Below are 23,949 nucleotides of genomic sequence, written 5' to 3'. Positions count from 1 at the left end.
ATACATTAAACACAATAATATATAATTTAAACGTAAGCTATTTAGTTCAATCGAATCGTAGGTTAATTGTGAAACATCTAATTTAGCTAGAATAGTCCAAAATGATTAAATAAATAGAGTAATATATAAGTTGTGGAAGTCAAAAATATAAAATATAAAAGATTGGAAAAAAGAAAAAAAAATATAAAATATCAAAGCCAGGTTTCGATCCTGGGACCTGTGGGTTATGGGCCCACCACGCTTCCGCTGCGCCACTTTGATTTGTTGATATAATTTTTCTCATCTAAATATAAAACCTCTTTATATTTCTTTCTAGAAAGTAATTTAAATATAATAGATTCCCTTAAGTAAGGGTGGCGGCAACTAGGGGTGTTCATAGATCAGTTATTGGTCAAAACCATAACCAAACTAACTTAGTCGATTTTTAAATTTCTAAAACCAAACCAAACCAACACAAAAAAAATAACTGTCGGTTTGGTTCTTGTCGGTTTAGTTCGGTTCAGTTCGATTTTTTGGTTTATAACTTTAATTAATGATAAAAGTTGAAATTTTTCTTTAAAAAATCCAATCCAACATATGAGACGTCAACCGAGTGTTGTTCCTCAACCTTGAAACTAAGATGTCAATTTAGTGTTATTCTTAGGCAAAGCCATGAACAATACCATAGGAACGCTTCCACAAAAGTATTTAGACACTACATATAAGAGAATGATATGATAAACCCCCCAAAAGGTAAACACATAAATTTTTTGCTCAATAGGGACCAAAAAGAAAGTTCAAAACTTAGTGATTATGGATAGTCTAATAAAACTCACCTATCAAATCCCATAGACAACAAGATAATTTTCACAATTAGTATCATTTGTCATTCAAAGTGCGAAAATCATATAGAATCTCATAATATACAACAACTAGATGGAGACATATGACTAAAAGTGCTATGACTAAAGTTAAATTCATTATTAAAATTTAAAATACAAAAAATATGTATATTTTATTTATGAATAATATATAACTAATTGGGAAAAGGTTCAAATATGCCACTGAACTATCAGAAATGACTTATTTATGTCATCCGTTAAAAGCTGGGCTCATTTATGTCATCGCCGTTACAAAACTGGCTCATCCATGACATTACTTTTAACAACCGATTTTTAGAAAGCAGCTTTGCCACGTGGCAACATATTAGAGGTCCACGTCATTTTTTAATTTTTTAATTTTTTTTAATTCTCTTTTTATCCATTAAAAAGAATCCACCCAACTTTTTGATCCATTAAAAATTAGTTTGATCTATGACGATCAGGTTAATTGTAGAGTCAAAATTTTCATTAAAAGATTTTAAAATAACATAAAAATATATATGAAGAAATCAATGAACATATATATATATATATAATATACATTAATTTATTTTATACTCTCACACAAATATATACTCCCATGTTATCTAACTTATCAAAAATATATTGGATTCCATGTCATCTTCATTTTATTCTTTCTTCTTAAATATTTTATTTCATTAAAGAGAAAAGAACAATAAAATTTTGGATTTAATCATTTCATTGAATTAAGTATATAATGAAATGATATAGACTATACATACATAGTACTTGTGAGTTGTAACTTGCATGCATGGCTAATAGATTGTTTTTATTCAATTTCTAATTAGGATTAGACCACTTAAAATTAATTATATAAGGATATAAAACTATGACGTCTCACCAATTTTTATGTAACTATATCATTAAATCAAATTGTAATTTAAGAAAAACATAATTGTAATTTAGACAAATATTCTACCTCCAATGATTAATGTTGATTGTCAAATAGTTATCTTAATATATGATTGTGTCAAAACATTAAACGAGATATTAAAAAAGATGAAAGGGAGCAGTATAATGAGTGTTTGCGAGAACAATGTCAAATGAAATTATTTATAAATATCGGATATTTAAGGTCTCTTAAAAAAAATGTCAATTTGGTTCAAAGCGAATGATATCATACAATATTAAAAGTATTTTATGGTAATTAATTAGCACAATAATTGATATCAACGCCACTGTACTGAAATTTTTGCAGGATGGGTATGAGGATGATAGAGTAATGGCATGAGACGTATTGTCTTATTGTCTTTGCTTGTCTATGGATCAATTTACTATATTTAACCACAATTTTAAACCGCATACAACCAAAAAAAAAGTCGATAAGCTTGGTAACTATAAACACTCGGATGATATGAGGCGATACACAAATAATCTCAAAATTAACTCATTAACAATAATTAATCAAGTAAAATTTAGTTCAAAGGGAGATGATCATATTATTGATCCATATTGTGAACAGAGTCACACGTCAAGGAAAAAAAAACTATTGATATGGGGCAATAAACAAATAATCTCAAATTTTAAAAGCATAGATCAAACTAATTTTTAATGGATCAAAAAGTTTGGTGGATTCTTTTTAATGAATCAAAAAAAAAAAATTTAAAGAAAAAAATAATTTAAAAAAAATTAAAAAATGATGTGGACCTCTAATATGCCGCCACGTGCCAAAGCTGTTTTCTAAAAATCGGCTGTTAAAAGTAATGGCATGGATGAGCCAGTTTTGTAACGACGATGGCATGAATGAGCCCAACTTTTAACGGATAGCATAAATGAGTCATTTCTAATAGTTCAGTGGAATATTTGAGCCTTTTTCCTAAATAATTTATATATGCATATGTATGTGTGTGTATGCATATATACAACAACAACAACAACAAATCCAGTGTATTCCCACTTAGTGGGGTCTGGGGGGGGTAAGATGTACGCAGTCCATACCTCTACCTCTGATGAAGTAGAAAGGTTGTTTCCGAAAGACCCCCGGCTCAAGTCACGAGATATCACACAAACACATAGTACAGCACAGAAGCAGATGACATAACATAGATACGGCACCCATAAGGAATATAGAACAGAGTAAAGCAGGAATGCAGGAATGCATATATATATACATATATATATATATATGTATATAATTTTTATCGGTTCGGTTTGGTTATTTTGTCTGTTATTTTAGAGTAAAACCAAAATCAAACCACATAAATATCGGTTTTAAAAATTTAAAACCAAATCAAACCAAACCTAACCAAATGTCGATTTTTTTAATCGGTTTGGTTTGATTCGCGGTTCGATTTGGTTTATAACCAAACCATGAACAACCCTAGTGGCAATGGAGTTTTTTTTTTCCTGTCCGGTTCTAGTAACACAATGGTACGGGTTGCAACCGGTATATCAGTACCTAATGGTCCGTAATTCGGTACCGGTGCGGACCGTGACTTTTTTTCGATAGTTCCGGATCTGGTCCGGCTCCGGAATTAACGTTTGATTTAAAAAAAACCTTAATATAAATATAATTTAACTTATTAAACTGATTAAAAATATTTATTAACTTAATTAAAAGATATATTTTTTAAGTTTAAGATATATTAATAAATGTTATATAATTTAAATTTAAAAAAAAAATTCATTTTTCCGGTATAGATCCGATTGACGGTCTGGTACGATCCGGTTCCACACCGATAACCAACGGACCGGTGCGTAACAGCCGAAAAATTTGGTAAGGTTCCGGCAAAAAACTCCGGTAAGGTTGTGCCGATACTGATACCAGTTTCGGTTAAACTTGTCCGACGGTATCGGTTCCAGTCTATTGCCACCCTTACCCTTTAGTAAAAGATTTACATTAGCAAATCATCAACTTATCTTTTACTTCAACAACTACAATATCGCAGTGTAATCCCACAAGTAGAGTCTAGAGCTAAGTTACTAGGACTTTTCACTTTCGATGTCACACCTATATCGACATGACATGGGTGTGGCATCCATACCCAATATGATCAACCGCTTTTGGATACTTTGACCGAAATCAACAATTCGAACAAATTTAATGATTTTTGTAATCAAAATAAAAGTTTGGGTGAAATTGAAGAAAATGAAATACCTAGTATATAGAAATTTTTATGTTTCGTTTTTCCTTTCATCTTCTTTCATAATTCTCCTCTTGATCAATATTTTCTCCTCAAGTTTTCCACGTAATATCTCATAATTTAAGTTTTATAACTCTATTTTTAGATATTTAAATTACTTTTAGCTGAATTTCCGCACCCGTATCCATGCTTGGATCTATATCCCCAAATCTTAAAATTAGGATCATGAAGTATCCAACCTCTAGATCCACACCCGTATCAGACATCCACACCCGAGTTCGAGAAACTTAGGTCTGGAAAGGGTATTGTAGGATGAACGCAAAGCATACTTCTACCTCGTATAGATAGAGAGGTTGTTTTCGATAGACTCTCAGCTTAACTAATACCTGTCAAACAGTCTGAAGAAAATAAGGTATACAAATATGAAAGCAATCGAAATGAAAAGCTTTACACGACAAACACTAAAAATAACAAACGGAAATGAAATAACGCAATAATATACCGGCACACAAAGCACAAATAAAAGCGGAAATTGAAGATCAGAGAACTACAAGTATAATGCTAATAATACAGAAAAGTGAGAGAATGCCCATGACCACCAAGCCTATCTCGTATGATAGCGAGAGAGCGCTCAACTATCAAAATAAATATACAGTAGAACGGTACAAAAAGCATTCTGCATTTACACCAATGGAACGACCATATCTAAACATCTAAGGAATGTAATGTAGAAAGCCAATTTTGACGCGAACATCAATAGTTATTTTCCTGATTTGAACCCGTGACCAATAAGTTACGAATAAATAAAGTTTATTTAACCAAAAAAAAATGCAAGTAGCACCTACATGAACTTGCGAGCCATTTCGAGTCTAGAAACTGCTCGGCTTCTGTTTCTACTTTCCGTAAGCAAGAAAAGTTCAAAATATCAACGTATCAACCTTTCATCGATCATTAATTATTGCATCATCCCAAAGGGTCTAGGGAGTAGAATATTCGCTGACCTCACCCCTCTAATTAACAAATTGCAATTATGTCGAATTGTTTGTAAGGTTTTGAGGTTGTTTCCGATAAAACCTCGGAATAAAGTTCAAACATCAACTTATCAACCTTTTATCGATCATTAATTATTGCATCATCCCCAAGGATCTAGAGAGGTAGAATGTTCGCAAGCCTCACCCCTCTAGTCAACCAATTTCAATTTTGTGGAATTGTTTGTTAGGGTTTGAGGTTGTTTCCGATAAAACTTCAAAATAAAGTTCAATACACCAACGTATCAACCTTTCATCGATCACTAATTCGCTTTCACTTCCACAAAAGCTTTTTCTAGCAACTTGAAAGGCGATCAACCATACTATCCATATGCTATTTCAACAACATACGCAGTGTATTCCTACAAAGTGGGATTGGGGAGGATAAGAGTGTACGTAGTCCATACCACAACCTCAGATGAAGTAGAGAGGTTTCCGATAGACCTCCGGCTCAGGACAAATAACAGACCATTCATACGCTATTCAAAGGTAGAAATAAAAGGGAGATGGGGCAAAAAGAACGAATGCGCTGCTTCTGTACGCGTAAATTCATTCATCATTGACAAGCAAAACGCTAGGTAAGTGATCCAGAAAAAATCATACCGGGTTACAAGCAACCCAATTTAATCGAAAGACCAAATACCTGAATGTTTATGTACTCGATAACTTAAAAGTGCTGCGATGACAAACACATCTATCGTCGTTGTCATCATCCCCGTAAGTACTAATACTAAAAGAGTAATTACATGCAGGGGAAGAGCTGAAAGGGTTAGCTTGGCTTTTTCCTGGACACTGTACAAAAGATGATACGGTCGCAGATTCAATCAATGATGTACTCCTTACAGCGGCCCCGTGTCCTGAATAACCCACCCTTCCGGCCAATACCACGCCATGTAGCCTCTCTCTGATAGAGAAACAGTATACATACCTTCTCTGCAAGCAGTACATAACACTTCACAAAGATGACTTGGGTTGTTTTCTTTCTCAGCACCGGATGTCCTGCGCTTGGTTTGCTTGAGCAGAGGAGCCTTCCACCACCGTCAGCCCTCTGACTCGACATTCAAGATTATTGGCAAGGAATATGTCACCAACTGACCTGAATTATTATTAGCGTACTCTTTTACCTCGTCTTATGTCAGATTATCTGGCCACATATTGACAGCACAATCCAAATTGCTGGATGCAAAACTATAACCCATCATATAAACAATCGCGTCGTCTCTAACTATTGAAATGGAGTTTCTGATTTTGGAAGCCCTGGAGTTGTGGCCCTTGTTGCTGTTGAGGCTGGGAACTTTGCATGTTCAATGGTTGTGTATTATAGTGCGCAAATGGCTGAGAGTAAAGTGGATTAAGCAAACTCTGGAAAGAAAGGAAACAAATTCAAATGCCATTCCACAGAAAAACTCAATCATCGAACTAACAACGACTCGATGAGACTAGCGAAATGAAATGAACATATACAAGAAGAAAATATTTTGCAACAAGCGAAGTCTGCCAAATTATATCCTGGCAAAGAATCACTTTCTCAATCTGGAGGACTTTGCTGATGCATATTTTCTATATTGATCATGTTGAAAATTTTAAAAAACTCTCGAGTAGAATAATATCATAAAATAACCTGAGACTGAAGTGAATTAACATTGGACAAGCCAAAATGATTCTGTGGACCATCATCTTGCGATGGGTCATTATATCCAGTTTGAGTAAAGAGACCTTGGGAGCCATGAGCCATGTAGTCCTGCACAGAAATCAAAAGTGCGATAAGCAGAAGACCTAGGTGAACAAGAAGATCAGAAGAAAAAAATCGTAAGCGACCACTTCACATAGTCAACGGATCAGCCCACCATGTATGATGAACTATGTGACGTTAGACTCCCGTATTCAAGAACATATTTACCAGGCCTAAAACAGAGAGACAAACTGATGAAGGGCCAAAGGTGTGGAATTTAAATTAACCTGGGACATGAATTCATTTCCTGAACCAAAACGGGAGTATCCAGATTGTGAATTCTGGTTTAAAAAGTTCCCTAGAAAACCAGCTTGTGCTCCTTGAGTTACATAATCAGCACCATATCCACCTTGAGAAGCCTAAATATCGGCACAAACAAATGCCAATTAATATAAAAAGAAATGCCATCCTACGTAAAATAATTGGATCGGGGAAAAATCAAAGAATTATGCATATTAAGGCAGTGATGTGCAGGCGCAATGAACAAAATACTAGTAAATGTGCAGGACAGACACCTGTGTAGAGAAGTCGGCAACATTATATGGAACATGAGACCCCTGGCTCTTGAAATCATCTCCAACAAAATCCTGGTTAAAACATCTAAGGTAAGTATGATAGAGAAAATAATAAACATATGAATATTAATGTCCAGAATCAATCACCTGCGACATGTTACCCATAGAAAGTCCATCCCGGAATGACTGGCCTGGTCCCTGGATAGCCATCTATAAATCAACAAAGAGAAAAATGGTTACACCAAATCATCTATTATTTGATCGAGTAAACATACTGAAAATTACTAACATTAGAAGCATATCCAGGTTGAGATAAAGGTCCCCCCACAGAAGGCTGACTGTTTGGATTCTCCAATGCAGGAAAGTTGAAGTTGGATCCAAGACTTCCAACAGGCTGCTGGGTGCCTTGATGGTGAGGTAGATGACTACCAATTGGGGCATTGGCATTGCCACGTCCAGTCCCAAAACCCCGACTACCTGGCTGTGGAACATGAGGTACAGCTCCAACAGGCCCATGGACTGCACCACGAGTAGGAATTGCATATGGCTGTGGAGGGCCTCCGTGGTAAGGGGGGAAGGGAACCCGAGGCATCGGATAACCAGCAGGATGAACACCAGGTTTCTGAGTACCATTGGGTACAGCAGGTGTCATATAGGAACCTACCAAAAATTTAAAATAAACACATCCTTAGCAAAAGAAAACAAATAAATATATAAATATAAAAGTTTCTTGCTAGTTTCTCCAAAATCAGTTGGAGAAAAAATCTACAATAAGAAGAAAAACAAAGGCACGGTTCCTGACAGATTATCAGATGAAACAGATACAAGTCTCATGCACGAATCCTCAATGTCATAGAAACATCAAAACAAACAAATCACAGCCAGTAGGGGGAAGACCAAGTTCACCATACCCCTAGGACGACTATTTCGCCTGTCAGCATTGGGCCCTGAAGCAGATCCAAAACTGTCACCTGGAACTGCTCCAGGTCCACCACCAAAGAAAAGTCTGCGCTCATTGTAGATCTGCAAACCGATGAGACAAAAAGATGCCCCGTCACACCTCAATACTGATGCATAGTAATGCATGAGCGCAGACATGTAACTTTGCAAGAGTATTCAACCACCATCAGTACCTTTTTGGGCTTCTGAAATTGAACCATGCTCTGCTTTAAGTTATTCAGAGGACCTTCTACCAAGCATTCATGCTCCTGCAAGAGAAATCCATTAAAGCATGAGCATCGAACAACTAGTGACATCTATATTTTAATGTCCCTAAGTCTGGAAATAATAACAACAAGATCTTTGAGCCCAAGAGACTAACGAACTTTACCAGGTATAAGTACTTCAACAAGCAGAGAAATCATGAAATAATGCCTAAGAAGCATTACCAAAGAACATTTTGAAGAAATTACCTTGTAGTGTGTTAACAAGCCATTCCACAGAGGCTGTTTGCTCAAGACTTTAGGATTTCCCAGGATAACAATACCATAACGAGCACGGGTAAGAGCAACATTAAGCCTGCGAGGATCATTAAGGAATCCAATGCCCTAAAACAAAAGAGAAAGTAACAGAAGTCAGAACTTATCATTTAATCGGTGAAAAGATCGGACATGGTGGAACAGATTAAGGCATACACAAATCCCATAAAATTCTTCAGATTCCACTCAAATCAGGGCACTCCATTCCAATAAAAAAGAATTGTTTTTTCACAGATCCACCCTGACTAAATATATTACGCATGCAAGTAATTGCAAAAACATATATCAACACTAACAAAATGCTCCTACCTCCTGCACCCCGAGATAAAAAAGAAATGAAACTTTATGCAAACGAAGACCCGAGAGGAGGGAAGAGAGTGAAGGTGTTATGGTTCAGAGGATACATAAACTGACAACAATTAGAAACAAATCTAAATATTTTAAAACATTGGGCATCAAAAAAGAGAATCACTGGATTATGTAAACCAACCTGATGTTCATTACTCCTAACACAAGACAAAATAATATAATCCTTCTCCCTCCCTTGAAAAGAATCAACACTTGCAACCTGAACATACCAAATATTCAAAATATGTATTAATAATCCAAGAAAACCATAATGCCAATGTATTAACTGCTTACCTCAATTTCCTTGTAAAGCTGTTGTCTTAGAGAACCATTTCTTGCCATGTAATTCACAATATATGCTCGTTGACCCTCATATGGTGTTATGACCCCGATCTGTGAATATAAAATAATTACATCCTTACCACAAAATGAAGGTATTCAACCTTAACGATGCAAATAAAAATGTACCTGACTAGGGACTACCCCACTCTTCAGAAACGTGGTCACAATCTTCTCCACATTTGCAGCTTCAGTTCTATTCAGATAGGAAGTTCCACTAGCACTGATCTCCTCTTGTCCCATCTACAGACGAATTGCCAAGTATTCAAGTTTGAATATACTAGTCATACCAGGAAAAGTATTCAAACAATATCAAAGAAGCACAAAGATATTTGTCGAACATTAATATCTGCGTAACCATCATAGCAACACACAGTGACCCAAAAGAGAAATGACAGAATTTTCCACATCTCAAACTAAGACCAACTGAAGATGAATCAGCCAAAACAATCTGATGGTACCTGAACATAGAAGAACATGGGACGGTTGGGCACAGGCCAAGGAAAATCAATTCCTGTTGATTGCCTTTCATTGACGGTTACACCATTTTGAAGTGTACCTTCATAAAAGCTATTTGATGGGAACTCAGACAATGCAGGATGCATACGGTATTGTACCTGGAATCGCAAGTGAATAGATAACAGAATCAACATTAGTAATGGCAAATAAGAATTCTGACACTTCACATATAAAAAAATAGCCAAGGGTAAACAGTACTCCGAAAGAGGAACTGCACAAGCAGCACCAAAAATTTCAAGAAATCAGAAAGAAAAGCAGAAAGAGACGGCCAGGAGGGGATCAACAATCATTGCTTAGCAAGCAATCAAAAGCAGCTAGAATGAGAGATAAAGAAACTCTGAACAGATCACGGACACAAGTGTTACAGTTATTATATAATAACAAGCTCAATATCCAAGTAACATAATGCTGAGCGAAGCATAGAAAAATCATAAAACCTTAAAACTAGCTTATTATTTTAGTGATCCACCAGGAAAAAGGGTAATGGGAAGTGGCAGATTGGCGAAATTGATATGGCAACTATATGAGAAACAAGAGAATCTTGAATTCAAACTTCAGCCCCTAACACCCTGGATAGAATGCTAACACATCCAACAGACTCGGATAATCACCTGTAACCTAATTGGCTTCACGCCTAGAAACACAAGGCGTTCAAAGAGAGATTGAGCAAGTCCAGCACGAGCCGCTTTCTTGCACATAATGACAGGTCCAAGCTGGCAATGATCACCGACAAGAACAGCCTAACACACAACTCACAGTAAGAATCAAACATTTTACTACATTTCAGTATGACATTTTCTTATGAGTGAATCTCAACATGACATTAATTGCAGTAATGACCTGCTTTGCACCAAGAACCAAAGGAATGAGACATTCAGGCTCAGTAGCCTGAGTGGATTCATCAATGAGCACCTACGAGGAGGTTTAACAATAGAAATGTTAAAAGCAGCAAGAAACCATGAATGAGTACATAAGGACATTTGAAACAGAAAAGCTAAAATAGTTAAATTCTCAAATTTTCTGCCATAAGGCAACCTGGCGGAATCTGAAATTAGACAATCTAGGATCTCCAGCACCAACGCATGTGCAGCAAATGACATCAGCACTCTGAGCTATTTCCCTCTCTGTTGCTCGCTTCAGAGCTTTATATTTCTTCTCATCACTACTGGAGAGCTCTCCTGAAAATTCATTAAATCAAACGACTCTGAATCATGCACATGCATTTAGAATGCTCTAAGTGGGCAGCTCGGCGCACAAAGCATCCCATGTTCTCACAAGGTACACACCCCAAGGAGTGTATAGAATATTAAATAAGGAAAAAAGATAGAGGTTACACTAACAATATCCCCAGGTAAATGATAAATCCTAATACAAGTATGGCCAAAGAAAGCACCACCCACCTTGTTCATCTTTCAGTTGCTGTAACTTGTGAAGTTCACTCTTCTCAGATGTGTCAAGATGACGAACCTGTATAAACAAAAGTTCAAAAGAAAACATTAAAAGGAGAACAATATATAAAATTTGGGGAAAAAATTAAAAAATTACCTGATAGTGAAGGGTTAAATGCTCGACGGGAGAACTGACAGCTTCCCTTGACTTGGCACAGAGCCTGACCACCTGAGGGAAAAAAAAAACTGTAATAAGGACAGCCCTAAACTCTCACAAAATAAAGAAAAAGATGATGTTGGAAATTTTTTGTTCACTTGTATTATATATCTTATATTTCCAATACTTTAAGATTCAAAAGCTCCTTTTCCTTCGGTTTGTATTCGTGGATGGGACAGGGTCATTTGAGATGGATATAGGAGATTCATTTTTATCCTTCTGTTTCCTCACATACTTAATCCTTTGGAGGATATGAAGAGGATAAAAAGTTCTAAGGTCTGTTGGGGCTTAAAGCGCAAAGCACAAATAAAAGCGTGGGCTTCAATGAAAAAAGGCGCAAAGGGAGAAAAAATATAAATATATATGTCAGTCCAAGACTAATAATTATAAGTATGAATGACATATATATGAACAAAGGAATTAAAAAACAATTACGATAAAGTGAAATATCAATTGTTTAGTGTCGGCTCTTCAGAAGAGACTCTTGGCAAGGAAAAGTGTGCCTTAGAAACTTGATGACGACAGTCAAGCGAACATAAAGCGAGGCCTCAACACGTTTTGAGCCTCGCTTCAGGGCTTAAGGCGCTTTAAGCGCGCCTTTGATACTATATATCTTGGCAAAAGGTAGGAGAACAGCAGTCCAACCCTCTGCCAGATGCTTCACTAGAAATAACTGTTAAATGTGGATTAACCACCAAAATAGTTCTTCTTCAGTTCAAGATATCTTCATCGAACATTTTCCTATTATATTGGGGATGGGAAGGAGAGAGAGAAATAGCTGATGCCACACCTTCAGACCAGTAGCACTAATCTTCTCCGCTAATTGGTCCACAGCCACATTACTGGGGGCACAGACCAAAACCTGATGAAAGAACAGTTAACAACAACTAAAAATACATTAAATCAAGCGATTAACATCAAGAACAAATACATGGAAAAAAGGACTTCAAAGTTACCTGTCCTTGGCCTTGTTTGGCCATATGATACACAATGGCGGCTGAGGTGACAGTTTTTCCAGTTCCAGGTGGACCTTGAATTAAACTGATCGGCTTTTGAAGAACACTTTTTACAGCAAAAACCTAAGGACACCAACATTGCAAAATAAGACAACCAGAAGCAATACAACTCCTCTTTTTAAGATCCTTCTTCCACTGGAGGTAGTAGAGTTATTTTTTTTTTTCCTTTTCATGCTTTTTGGTTTGGGGTGGAGGAAGGACTATGAAGCACCAATGCTGCATTAGGCTTAATTGAGCAAAACTGACAAATGCAAGGGGCATTATATGTAAAGAGAGCAAAGCAGAACACCTAAATTTGAAAAATGTGGTGCTTGTTATCCGGGGTTTTACAAAGTAACACACACAAGCACAACTACAAGGGTTGATCATTCACTATAATTCTTAAACCTGACCATCATAACATGTTTGATACTAATAACAATTCTCACTGTCAAAAAGACCTGTTCAATAAGGTATCCAAACAAAAAACTGGGAGCATGATCAATATCAAAGCTAAAGAAAAATGCTGAGCTACCAGATGAGCACTCAACCTGAGATGCATTAAGCTCAGGAAGACCAGGGGCACCAAAACGACGGGGAAGTGTATTCCGGACCATCTGCATCTCAACTTCATGACCTAACAGGTGATGGTAAATATACCTGCACAAGAAGCAAAAAAAAATACAAAACTAAATACTCCATCAATAGAAGTTACAAACTGATTGAACCAAAAAAAGTTAGAAAATAACATTCCTTGTAATGCATAAATTAATTCAAAATTCCTTCATAAAATCAAGACTAGAAACAAAAGAAACAATGCACTATCATAAACAACGGTGACTAAGCTAAAAAGGAGCAGACATTACTCTAAAACATAAAATCATCAGCGGCGTCACAAGATTCTTAAAAATGAACGAAAAAAGGAACAAGCTAATCTGATTTTTGATGGAATTAAAAAACGTAGGCAGGTAATACAATTAAGATCATGAAATCTTCACAAATTGTTTTAAATCCTTCTATAGTAGAACCCAGACATTCTCACTCACCCACTGACACTCGTCTCATCCACTGCAAAGGTTTTCATTGAACTCTGCATCCGATCAAAGCTCGTACTTTTCCAAACAAAGTCAACACTAAACCCATGGTTCACATCAACTGGAACTCCCTGAATAAGATAGGAAAAGTTTAGCGACGCCCCAAAATACAAACCAGTACATGTTTAAAAAAAAAAAGAAAAAATTACAACGAGATTAGCAATCTAAGATCTAGGTACCTGGCTGGCACGAAGTTCAAGCGCAACCTCTTCTTGTGCAGTTAATTTTACCTGAAATTTGAATAGACAACCAATATCTTAACGTAGAAACTGCAAAAGGAAGCTCTTTTAGGAATATTTTCCCCACAGTAAATTTTTCACAATCTAAGAAGCTTTTTCTTTCCAACCAATTTGTCTCTACTTGTTAGGGTGTTTGTAGTTAGCCAGACTCCATAAAATATTTTCCCTCTCAAAAAGATTAGGAGAACAAGACTAAAGGTCCATACCACATGCCCCACGGATTGCCAAGCTGGATGAGCTGCATCACCTGAATATCGTAGTCTTAGCTCATCACCAGGTACAAGACGCAACTCATTATCTTCCTAAAAAATAGCAGTCAATTCAGGTAGGTAAGGACGCAAAAAGGTTCCCATGCCATGATTTAATAGTAAATGACAGCAATAGGCTCTATAACAGTTCAAGAATCTAGAAGAATCACGGTAGAAAAAAATAACAAGGAAATACCTTCGGGAACACAAAATATGCAATGCGCTTCTTGTTGAGACCAATATCCCATCGTACAGTAAGATTGTCTTTACTTTGAGATTCTTTCATCATCTACCAAACAGAAAACAAAACTCAAAGCTTGTAAGCTCACCCTCAAGACAAGCATAAACTCTACTTAAGGCAAAAGAACAAGATGAGCAAATTAATTTGACAAGGGAAAGGATCACATTTCAGCTCAAGAGTGACACAGAGAGCAATAGGGCATGTCTTAGTTCAATTGTCAAAGAGATAAAGAATCACGAAGAAAAAGACAATCAAGTGTAAATGCAATTGTCCTCACAAATTCAACACTTCTACGGACAACTCACTATCAGGAAACTTAGGAAGAAACACACCTACTATCCAAACGCAAAGGTGATAAGAAGAATGTAACTTAAGAGGAAAATATATGATGCATCAGGATGCATCAAAAATCTAGGAAAATAAAATATGGTAAATCCAGTATTCATTGAAACACAGGCTCCAGCATCTAAAATCAACTTAAGAACCTGACGTACCTTATCATAGTCGGCTTCAAGCTTGATCAATGGTGCAAATATGTTTTGATACTACATTAGAAAAGTCAAAGCAAGCATAGTTAAAATATCAATACCCAATACAGAGGAAACTCACAACTACGTAATAGAGTAATTACTGCAAAGTATCTATACAAATAAAAGGTAAAGGAGATGATACAATACTATCATCCAGCAAGAACCTGATAGGCATCTTCGTACTTCAAGGCAACAGGCTGAGGCTCATCATCCACACCAGGCTTCTCAAGATCTTCCAGGGTAGCATCAGGATTTGTCTTCCACAATTCTTCTACTTTGTTGATTTGTTGAGCACTGATCTGGCGCGCCCTCAACTGTTCTTGCTCAGAAGGGACCTGCATCACTCCGCACATAACAAAGACAGGAAAAAAGAAAAAAGAAACCAAAAGGAACAGAAGGGAAGAATACTAAAGAAAATCCGGACCTTAACAAGCCACTGCAAAAAGCATCTGTCATCAATGAGTGGGCACCACTGACTCAGGTCCCAGTTCATATCCTTTAATGCATTAACACTTAGACAAGGTTCTCTACAGAGGAGAACAACGACACTCTCTGTCTTGGCAGAAATGAAGCCAAGAAGAAAGACATTTCGGCATCCACAATTGTAGCACTCTAGAATTGTTTCTCCCAGTGGACTATCTTTATGAAGACACACCTCCTTGTGCTTTGCTCGCACCTATTGGAAAAAGTTGAGAATATACAATGCCAACAAAAACAACAATAAATGCCTTGTTTCTGGAAAGAAAATAAAAGACATGCCGATTTTAGGAAAAGCCAAGATGAACATAACTCTCCAATGTAAATCCATTAAATGAGAGTGGCTAATCAAACTGTCTAGACTGGTGGAACTAACAAAATATAACATGCATAAAAGATTCTGTATTTCGTTGACAAATTCCTACATTTTGGATCATCTAGAGACAATTCACTCACTTATAAACTAAGAAAGGTGATGCTTTGACTTTGACTTTTCTCCTTGACAAACACAGAGAGTTTCCCTTTCAACTTCTCTCACGTGTATAAATTAGGAACTACAGTGGAGATGAAAGTTAAATGAATCAAACAAAACCTTCTTTTTATTGGGATAAGAGTTCATTTTATCTAAGAGATCCTCCAGCACTAAAGAGAGCTGGAAATATACAACACTAAAACAGAAAAACGCTCAGTTCTCTTACTCAACTTATCATGAACCGAGAAAATCTAGTGTTGCGACTCTGAGAAAACTCCATCTGTTCTAAGAGCCATGAGGCTTAGAAGTAAATCTGCTATAAGCATTTTTTTCCATACTCCCACCAACCACTTGCGATATCCGCTATTAATCATTTTTTCATAACTCCCACCAACCACTTACGATATCTGGCTAAGTAAATCCGCCATAATCATTTTATCACACTCCCACCAACCACTTGAGCTATCCACTATAATCATTTTTTCATAACTCCCACCAACTACTTGCGACATCTGCTATAATCATTTTTTTCGCAACTCCCACCAACCACTTGCGATATCCGCTATAATCATTTTTTTCGCAACTCCCACCAACCACTTGCGATATCCGCTAACCACTTGCGATACCCTCTATAATCATTTTCCGCAACTCCCACCAACCACTTGTGATTATCCTTATCCTTATAACCATATTATAGTAACTATCTTAATTTTCTTTCCGATTGAATAGCATCGCATTGCGCCATATAACTAAAGATAGACTAACAACAGATCTGAAAAAATAGGCAAACTAACCTTTCCAACAGTAACCATCTACTACCAAAATCCACATCGATAAACAGGAAGAAGAAACAGAATAAAGACTAATTGGCTAGGTGTGTAATGATCGCTAAGTCAAAGATAACTGCATAAGCTTCACCTATTTTACTTTTCTGGTGCTATCCTGTACAAGTTCTTCCGATTCCTTACTTCTCCATGTTTAACCAGGTCTGTCTCTTTTCCTACAAAAGCTAGCAAATGGGGAGGCCAGCGGGAAGGAGACTACAAAAATATGCAAACCACGCCCTGCCAGAAGTAATCCACTTTTTCTGCAGCTATTGAGGCACAGCACTGCCTTCGTCTTGAACTATATATATACCTCTACTAAGTCCAGGGGAGTAGTGCGCGCGAGGTTTTCAGACGTAAATCCTGCTTTCATTAATGAAACACGGGCTATAAATTTTATTTTTCATTCTATCACTATAACTGGAAAATTATCTTAATTCATCCAAATAAACTACAAATGGAAAACTCACAAAACAATTTGCAAGTTTTGATTATTAATTTTTTTTTTTTTTGTCTTTTAAAAATAAAGCTAGTTGCCGAAAACAATATCGACCTTACCCCTACTTCTTAGAGAGAGAGATTGTTTACGGTAGACCCCCCCTGTCTTAAAATAAAGCATATCCTTTACATTCAAACACTGTAGCTGGAAAATCATCTTAATTCATCCAAATAAACTACAAAAGGAAAACCCATAAAGCTCTTTGCACTACTCCGTAGAGATAGAGTGGTTGTTTACGATAGACCGTGGGCAGAAAATACAGCATCTCCTTTATATTCAATCACTATAACTTGAAAATCATATTAACTCATCCAAATAAACTACAAAAGGAACAACCACATAGCTATCTACAATTTTTAATTTAGGCGGGGTGAGGTAGGCCGAAAAAATATTGGAGGGAGGTGATTAAGCATGACATGGAACAGTTACAGTTTACGGAGGACATGACCCCTTGATAGGAAGGTGTGGAGGACACTGATTAGGGTAGAGGGTTAGTGGGTAGGAGTACGTTGTCATAGTAGGGAAGAGTGCTTTGTTTGTATCTGTACCTGTAGTCTCTTGTTCGTGGTGTTTTGGTGATGTCTATGATTTTTGTATAGCTAGTTTATAGTATTACCTTGTGGGTGTCTTGTTTCCCTTATTATCTAGCAGTGTGATATCTCTTTTTGTTGTTTGCTTTTACGTTTTTTTTGGTTTGCGATACTGTTATCTGTCCTGAGTCGGGAGTCTATCGAAAACAGTCTCTCTACTTCATATAAGGTAGTGGTATGGACTGCGTACACTTTACCCCTCTCAGACCCCACTTTGTGGGAATATACTGGGTATGTTGTTGTTGTTTTAACAATGAAGCTACTTATCAAAAACAATCTCAACCTTATCCCTACCTTGTAGAGATAGAGAGGTTGTTACCGATAGACCTTAAAATAAAGCATATCCTTTACATTCAATCACTATAACTAGAAAATCATCTTAATTCCTCCAATAAACAAAAAAGGGAAAAGCCTCATAGCTATTTGCAAGTTTTGAGTTTTCTCGTCTTTTAACAATAAAACTACTTATCGAAAACAATCTCGACCTTACCCTTACCTCGCAAAGAGAGAGGTAGTCTCCGATAGACCCTAGCTTAAAATAAAGTATATACTTTATAATTTTTTTGAATGTATATCCCTTACATTCCATCACTACAACTAGAAAATCATCTTAATACCTCCAAAAAGAAAACTACAAAAGGAAAACCCACAAAGCTACTTGCAAGTCTTTTTTTCTTGTCTTTTAACAATAAAGCTACTTATCTAAATCAGTTTTGCTTCCCTTATCCCTACCACGTATAGATAAAAGGTTGTTTCCAATAGATCTCCAGCTTATAATAAAGCATATTATTTACATTCATTCACTAGAACTTGAAAATCATCTTAACTCATCCAAATAAACTATAAAAGGAAAATGAAGTCCAATGTTATTTGCAAGTTTTAATTTTTTTTTCTTTTACCAATAGAACTAAATGGCATCCCGATGCACTAATCTCCCACTATGCGGGGGTCAGGAAAGGGCCTAACCATACAATGATCTATTGTACACAGTCTTATGCTACATCCCTATAAAGGCTATTTCAATGGCTCAAACCCGTTATGCTAGATCCCTTTCCTTTTAGAAATAAAGCTACTTATCTAAAAACATTTTTTTATAACTATGGTGTTCGGGCCAGCTTTCGGCACCTCGACTAAATCCACGAGATACCTACCACCTCCCACCAGCAACAGATATCAGGTAACTCTATCCACCAACTCTATCCACCAAGGCTAGGTCAAATGGGAAGAATCACCTAGTGTTTCTTTGTCTCCGCTGGGATTAGAACCTGAGACCTCAGACTCTTAACCCACTTCATTGACCACTAGGACACACCCTTGGATGCTAAAACCAATTTATTTATGATAAAGCTATTCTACACAACATTATGGACAACAAAAAGAGACATTTACTAATCCACAAGAATCAGAATAAGCTACAAATGCACATATCTATAAAGCTATTTGCAAGTTTTGAATTTTTTTTTGGTCTTTTAATAATACAGCTACTATTGAAAACAATTTATTTACGATATACATTACGGATAACAAAGAGAGGACATTCACCATTCACTAAGCTAAAAAATGCACAAATATAGCATCTTTACATACCAGGTGATTAACAATATGCAAACCGGAAGTATTCCCTCTCGAATTACAAAACCACTTACGACAAGACAGCACATTACACCTCACAACACAAGCAGGATTGGTCACTCCACAATACTTACAAGCATGCTCAACACCAAAATCCCCTTTCCCATACTCAAATCCACCCTCCTCCCATGTCTCCTCAAAATTCAACCCACTAATCCCCGCCGCCAATGCATCCACCACCCACACCGCCTAATTACTACCAACATTACTACCACTCATATTACTACTCCACCACCACCTCCGCCACCGCGTGATTACTACTAACATTACTACTCAGACTATGCTATTTTACACAACACTATGGATAACAAAACGAGAGACATTCACTAATTCAATCAAAATAAGCTAAAAATGCACATAAAGCTAAGTTACCAAGTTCAAAAAAAAAAAATGCACATAAAGCTACTTATCGGAAACAATTTATTTACGATATAATCTCAAAGCGCATTAAGTTACATTACGTACCAGGTGATTAACAATATGCGAACCGGAAGTATTCCCTCTTGAATTACAAAACCACTTACGACACAAAGGCACATTACACCTAACAACGCAAGCAGGATTGGTCACTCCACAATACTTACAAGCATGCTCAACACCAAAATCCCCTTTCCCATACTCAAATCCATCTTCCTCCCCCGTCTCCTCAAAATTCAACCCACTTATCCCCACTGCCAATGCATCCACCACCCACACCGCCTGATTACTACCATCATTACTACCACTCATATTACTACTCCCACCACCACCTCCGCCACCGCGTGATTGCTACTAACGTTACTACTTAGATAAAGCTATTCTACACATCATTATCGATAACAAAAAGAGAGACATTCACTAATTCAACCAAAATAAGCTAAAAATGCACATAAAGCTACTTATCGGAAACAATTTATTTACGATATAATACATACCAGGTGATTAACAATATGCAAACCAGAAGTATTCCCTCTTGAATTACAAAACCACTTACGACAAGATGGCACATTACACCTAACAACACAAGCAGGATTGGTCACTCCACAATACTTACAAGCATGTTCAACACCAAAATCCCCTTTCCCATACTCAAATCCATCCTCCTCCCCCATCTCCTCAAAATTCAACCCACTCATCCCCACCGCCAACGCCTCCACCACCCACACCGCCTAATTACTAGTAAAATTACTACGACTCAGAATGCTACTCCTACCACCACCTCCGATACCGCGTGATTACTATTAACATTACTACTCAAATTAAGCTATTCTACACAACATTATGGATAACAAAAAGAGAGACATTCACTAATTCAATCAAAATAAGCTAAAAATGCACATAAAGCTACTTATCGGAAACAATTTCTTTACGATATACATTATGGACAACAAAGAGCTTTATATAAGCTAAAATCCACGTAATCTCGAAATACATTACATTACATACCAGGTGGTTAACAATATGCGAACCGGAAGTATTCCCTCTTGAATTACAAAACCACTTACGACACGAGGGCACATTACACCTCACAACACAAGCAGGATTCATCACTCCACAATACTTACAAGCATGTTCAACTCCAAAATCCCCTTTCCCATACTCAAATCCATCCTCCTCACCCGTCTCCTCAAAATTCAACCCACTCATCCCCGCCGCCAACGCCTCCACCACCGACACATTAACATTACTACCACCACTCCGATCGGATGGTGGTGTTGATCGAATTGGCAGCGAATGTTCGTGCTTTTGATACTCGTTATACTTAAATTCTTCTTCACCAACTTCTTCACCTATATCCAAAAAAGTATATGCGGCGTCGTTTATCGTTCCGGTATCCGGCTGCGACGCCGTATCATATAGATTGTTGTTCGGCTGAGTATTCATATTAGCAAAAACAAGATATATATTTATATTTTAAAAAAAAAAAAAATCTACTGCTTAATACACTGTACTGATAATTTTTATTTTTTTTATTTAGCAAATTCAAAAGAATTTGATGAGAATTAATTAGGATTTTGTATGAATTTGAAGTGAGATTTATGTAATTTTGGTAGTGATGGAATTAGGGTTTGGAAAAAAATGGGGAAAGTTAGGGTTAGGTGAAAGAGAGAGAAGAAGGATATTACGAATATTCTGTTTTTTCAAGGATAAAAAAAGTATTAATTGTACCAATATGTCATTCTATTTTTAGAAAAGAATACTATTGGTAGTTAGATTAAATTACGTCAGAATTATAATATTAAAAAAATAATTTTTAAATTAATTTGTATTTTCTCCATTCCTTTTTAATAGTTCTTTTCATTTTTTTCGTAAGTTAATTTGATTAAATTTTAAAGTTAAATTAAATTAAATTAAATTTTTTATTTTCATTTTAAAATTTAGATGTTCAAATAATACATGAAAAGTACTGTAAATTACAGTTTTTCTCTACTCAATTATAGTTTATATTGTTTGACTCTAAAAAAAAAATGAAACAATTAAAAAGAAATGAAGGAAGTATCATTTATACGAGTTGGTATAAAATAATTTCATGTTGGATGGAATAAGATAGAATATTTGAAGACTAAATTTAATATTGAATTAATATGACGTTTGGTTAGTGGTATAAATTAGTTCTGAGATAAATTTATACCATCAACTAAACATATACATATTTAGTTGATAGCAAATTTAATCATGAGATATCTCATACTCCCTCCGTTCCATTTTACGCGTCCCAAATTTCCTAATCTGATGTTCCATTTTACTTGTCCTTTTTAACTTATCAAGACAAGACAATTTTTTTTCCATATTTTATCTTTTGCATTAATTACTTTTTCTTTAAATTAAAATGTAATTTTCTTAATAGTTGTGCCATTCCAATTTGGGACGAGTAAAATAGGACGGAGGGAGTATTATTCTGTGTACCAAACGGCCCCTAATAATATTGTTTAATTGTGGTTATTATATTCTGTTTTATTTCGGAAAAAAAATCAATGTACCAAAAGTGTCATTATGTTTTATTTAACTTTTAATGGTGGTATTTTAATCATGGTTATATATATTTATTGTTTTAAGAATATAAGGTCGAGAGCAATGCTTATTAAATCTAATTTTATTTAGGATTCGTTTATCAACGAAATGATTATTTATATTACGAAGAGATAACGTAAGTAAAAACAAATAAGTAAAACTACTATTTATAGATTACAAAAGGTACTAATAGAAAAGCTCCACTTAAGGTGTTGTTTGGTTTGAAAATGGTTATTCTGGGATAACTAATATCGGGATTAGTTATCCCGGGATAACTTATCCCACCACGTATATGGGATAAGTTATCCTGGGACTAAGGAGAAAATGGTGGGATAAGTTATCCCGGGTTGAATTAATCCCTCCAACCAAATAAAGGAAAATGTGTTCTTTTATTTATTACCCCGGGATAACCATTTTCAAACCACAACTTCAAGATCGACATTTCCTTTTGTATCGACTTCTTCAAGAATTCTTTGTTGATCCCACGTGTCAGTTATTTATTTTGTCATGTGTTCGAGCGACATTTTACTTAGTACAGACCTCCTAGTCACTTCTTGTCGATTTGATTTTCAAGAAATTTAGTAAATGTTTTAGCCAATGATTTCAAGATTGTTTAACTTGAGCCGAGGGTCTATGAGAAATAACCTCATCGTCTTCACAACTCACATGAAGTCATAGAAACCAGATTTTGACATAACTCACAAAAAATCATAAGAATAGATACGTTTAACCATCCATCACCTAAAATAACAACCGACAGATATATAATATACGTGTAAATAAACATAAACTACATATAATTAGTTAGCGGATGTAATTATTTTGATCGACCGGCCGAATATGTAACTAGTCCTATGATCAAATAGTTAAATATAACTACTTTAAGATTCAAAAAACAAAAAACTTGAATAATTGATTGTTTTATTTCACTCTTGAACAATATGAGTAGTCAAGTACTTCAGATATTTTGAGTTCGAGCCTTGGGTATGAAGAAAATTATATTGAGAGCTCGTCCTCATAATAGGTCCTGCAGTGCGCGATCCGAATAAGTCGGCGCTTCAATCTGGATACATGACGGGTGGAAAAGCAAAAAGAACATAGTAGTCAAGTACTAAAATTAGAGACCTTCACATAAAAAAATTAATCTCATGCATAGATTGTGCTTACATCAACTGATGAATGCATGTCATGTGTCTTTCACAAAAATTTTTACGACTAACCCCGGAAAAAATTAATAACCTGATGAGTAAGTGACACGTGTTTTTCACATACACTTACCGCTAATCGTGGTGAATACATGTCACGTGTTTTTCACACACACTTTTACCACTAACTTCGGAAAAAAAAAAAACGATGAGTAAATGACACGTGTCTTTCACATACACTTACCGCTAACCATGGTTAATTAGTACGTACTATGCACTTTCACCTCAATCTATCAAATAGCCATCGTACAACCGCTAAGATTTAGTGTAAACATCGGATATGAGTAAAAAATTACTACCATAGATTGTGCTTACATCAACCCGACGAATACATGTCACGTGTCTTTCACATACACTTTGACCATTAACCCCAAAAAAAATTAA

General features: G+C 36.0%; 1 protein-coding gene and 1 non-coding gene across 2 annotated transcripts; both read right to left on the bottom strand.

Annotated features, from left to right (window-relative positions):
• Positions 1-189: 189 nt before the first annotated feature.
• TRNAM-CAU lies at positions 190-261 on the bottom strand. The gene has a single exon. It is a non-coding gene; the product is annotated as a tRNA-Met (tRNA).
• Positions 262-5,530: 5,269 nt separating this feature from the next.
• LOC107850924 (regulator of nonsense transcripts 1 homolog) lies at positions 5,531-21,486 on the bottom strand. Its single transcript, XM_016695763.2, has 29 exons — positions 20,795-21,486; positions 15,300-15,551; positions 15,040-15,210; positions 14,840-14,890; positions 14,301-14,393; positions 14,063-14,158; positions 13,797-13,847; positions 13,570-13,688; positions 13,075-13,183; positions 12,485-12,607; positions 12,319-12,390; positions 11,469-11,540; positions 11,324-11,390; positions 10,959-11,101; positions 10,764-10,835; positions 10,535-10,663; positions 9,866-10,021; positions 9,534-9,647; positions 9,360-9,458; positions 9,208-9,285; positions 8,652-8,786; positions 8,373-8,447; positions 8,151-8,262; positions 7,529-7,899; positions 7,387-7,449; positions 7,240-7,311; positions 6,952-7,083; positions 6,614-6,733; positions 5,531-6,354 (listed from the first exon to the last, which is right to left on the bottom strand). The coding sequence occupies exons 1-29, from the start codon at positions 21,230-21,232 to the stop codon at positions 6,214-6,216; spliced, it is 3,726 nt and encodes a 1,241-aa protein (XP_016551249.2). The 5' UTR covers positions 21,233-21,486; the 3' UTR covers positions 5,531-6,213.
• Positions 21,487-23,949: the final 2,463 nt, after the last annotated feature.

Source organism: Capsicum annuum, chromosome 1 (assembly GCF_002878395.1).
Source record: "Capsicum annuum cultivar UCD-10X-F1 chromosome 1, UCD10Xv1.1, whole genome shotgun sequence".
NCBI lineage: Eukaryota > Viridiplantae > Streptophyta > Magnoliopsida > Solanales > Solanaceae > Capsicum > Capsicum annuum.
The sequence above is the reverse complement of the archived record's forward strand: the minus strand, read 5'-3'. Positions and strand labels throughout refer to the sequence as shown.

What these genes read in the sequence shown, in the direction of transcription:
- LOC107850924 (XM_016695763.2), bottom strand. Translation starts at nt 21,232, where the DNA reads ATGAATACTCAGCCGAACAACAATCTATATGATACGGCGTCGCAGCCG. An exon ending in TTTTGCAGTGGCTTGTTAAG is followed by an intron (nt 15,211 to 15,299) that starts GTCCGGATTTTC and finishes GGAGTGATGCAG; the next exon opens with GTCCCTTCTGAGCAAGAACA. An exon ending in AATTTCAGAAGCCCAAAAAG is followed by an intron (nt 8,263 to 8,372) that starts GTACTGATGGTG and finishes ATCGGTTTGCAG; the next exon opens with ATCTACAATGAGCGCAGACT.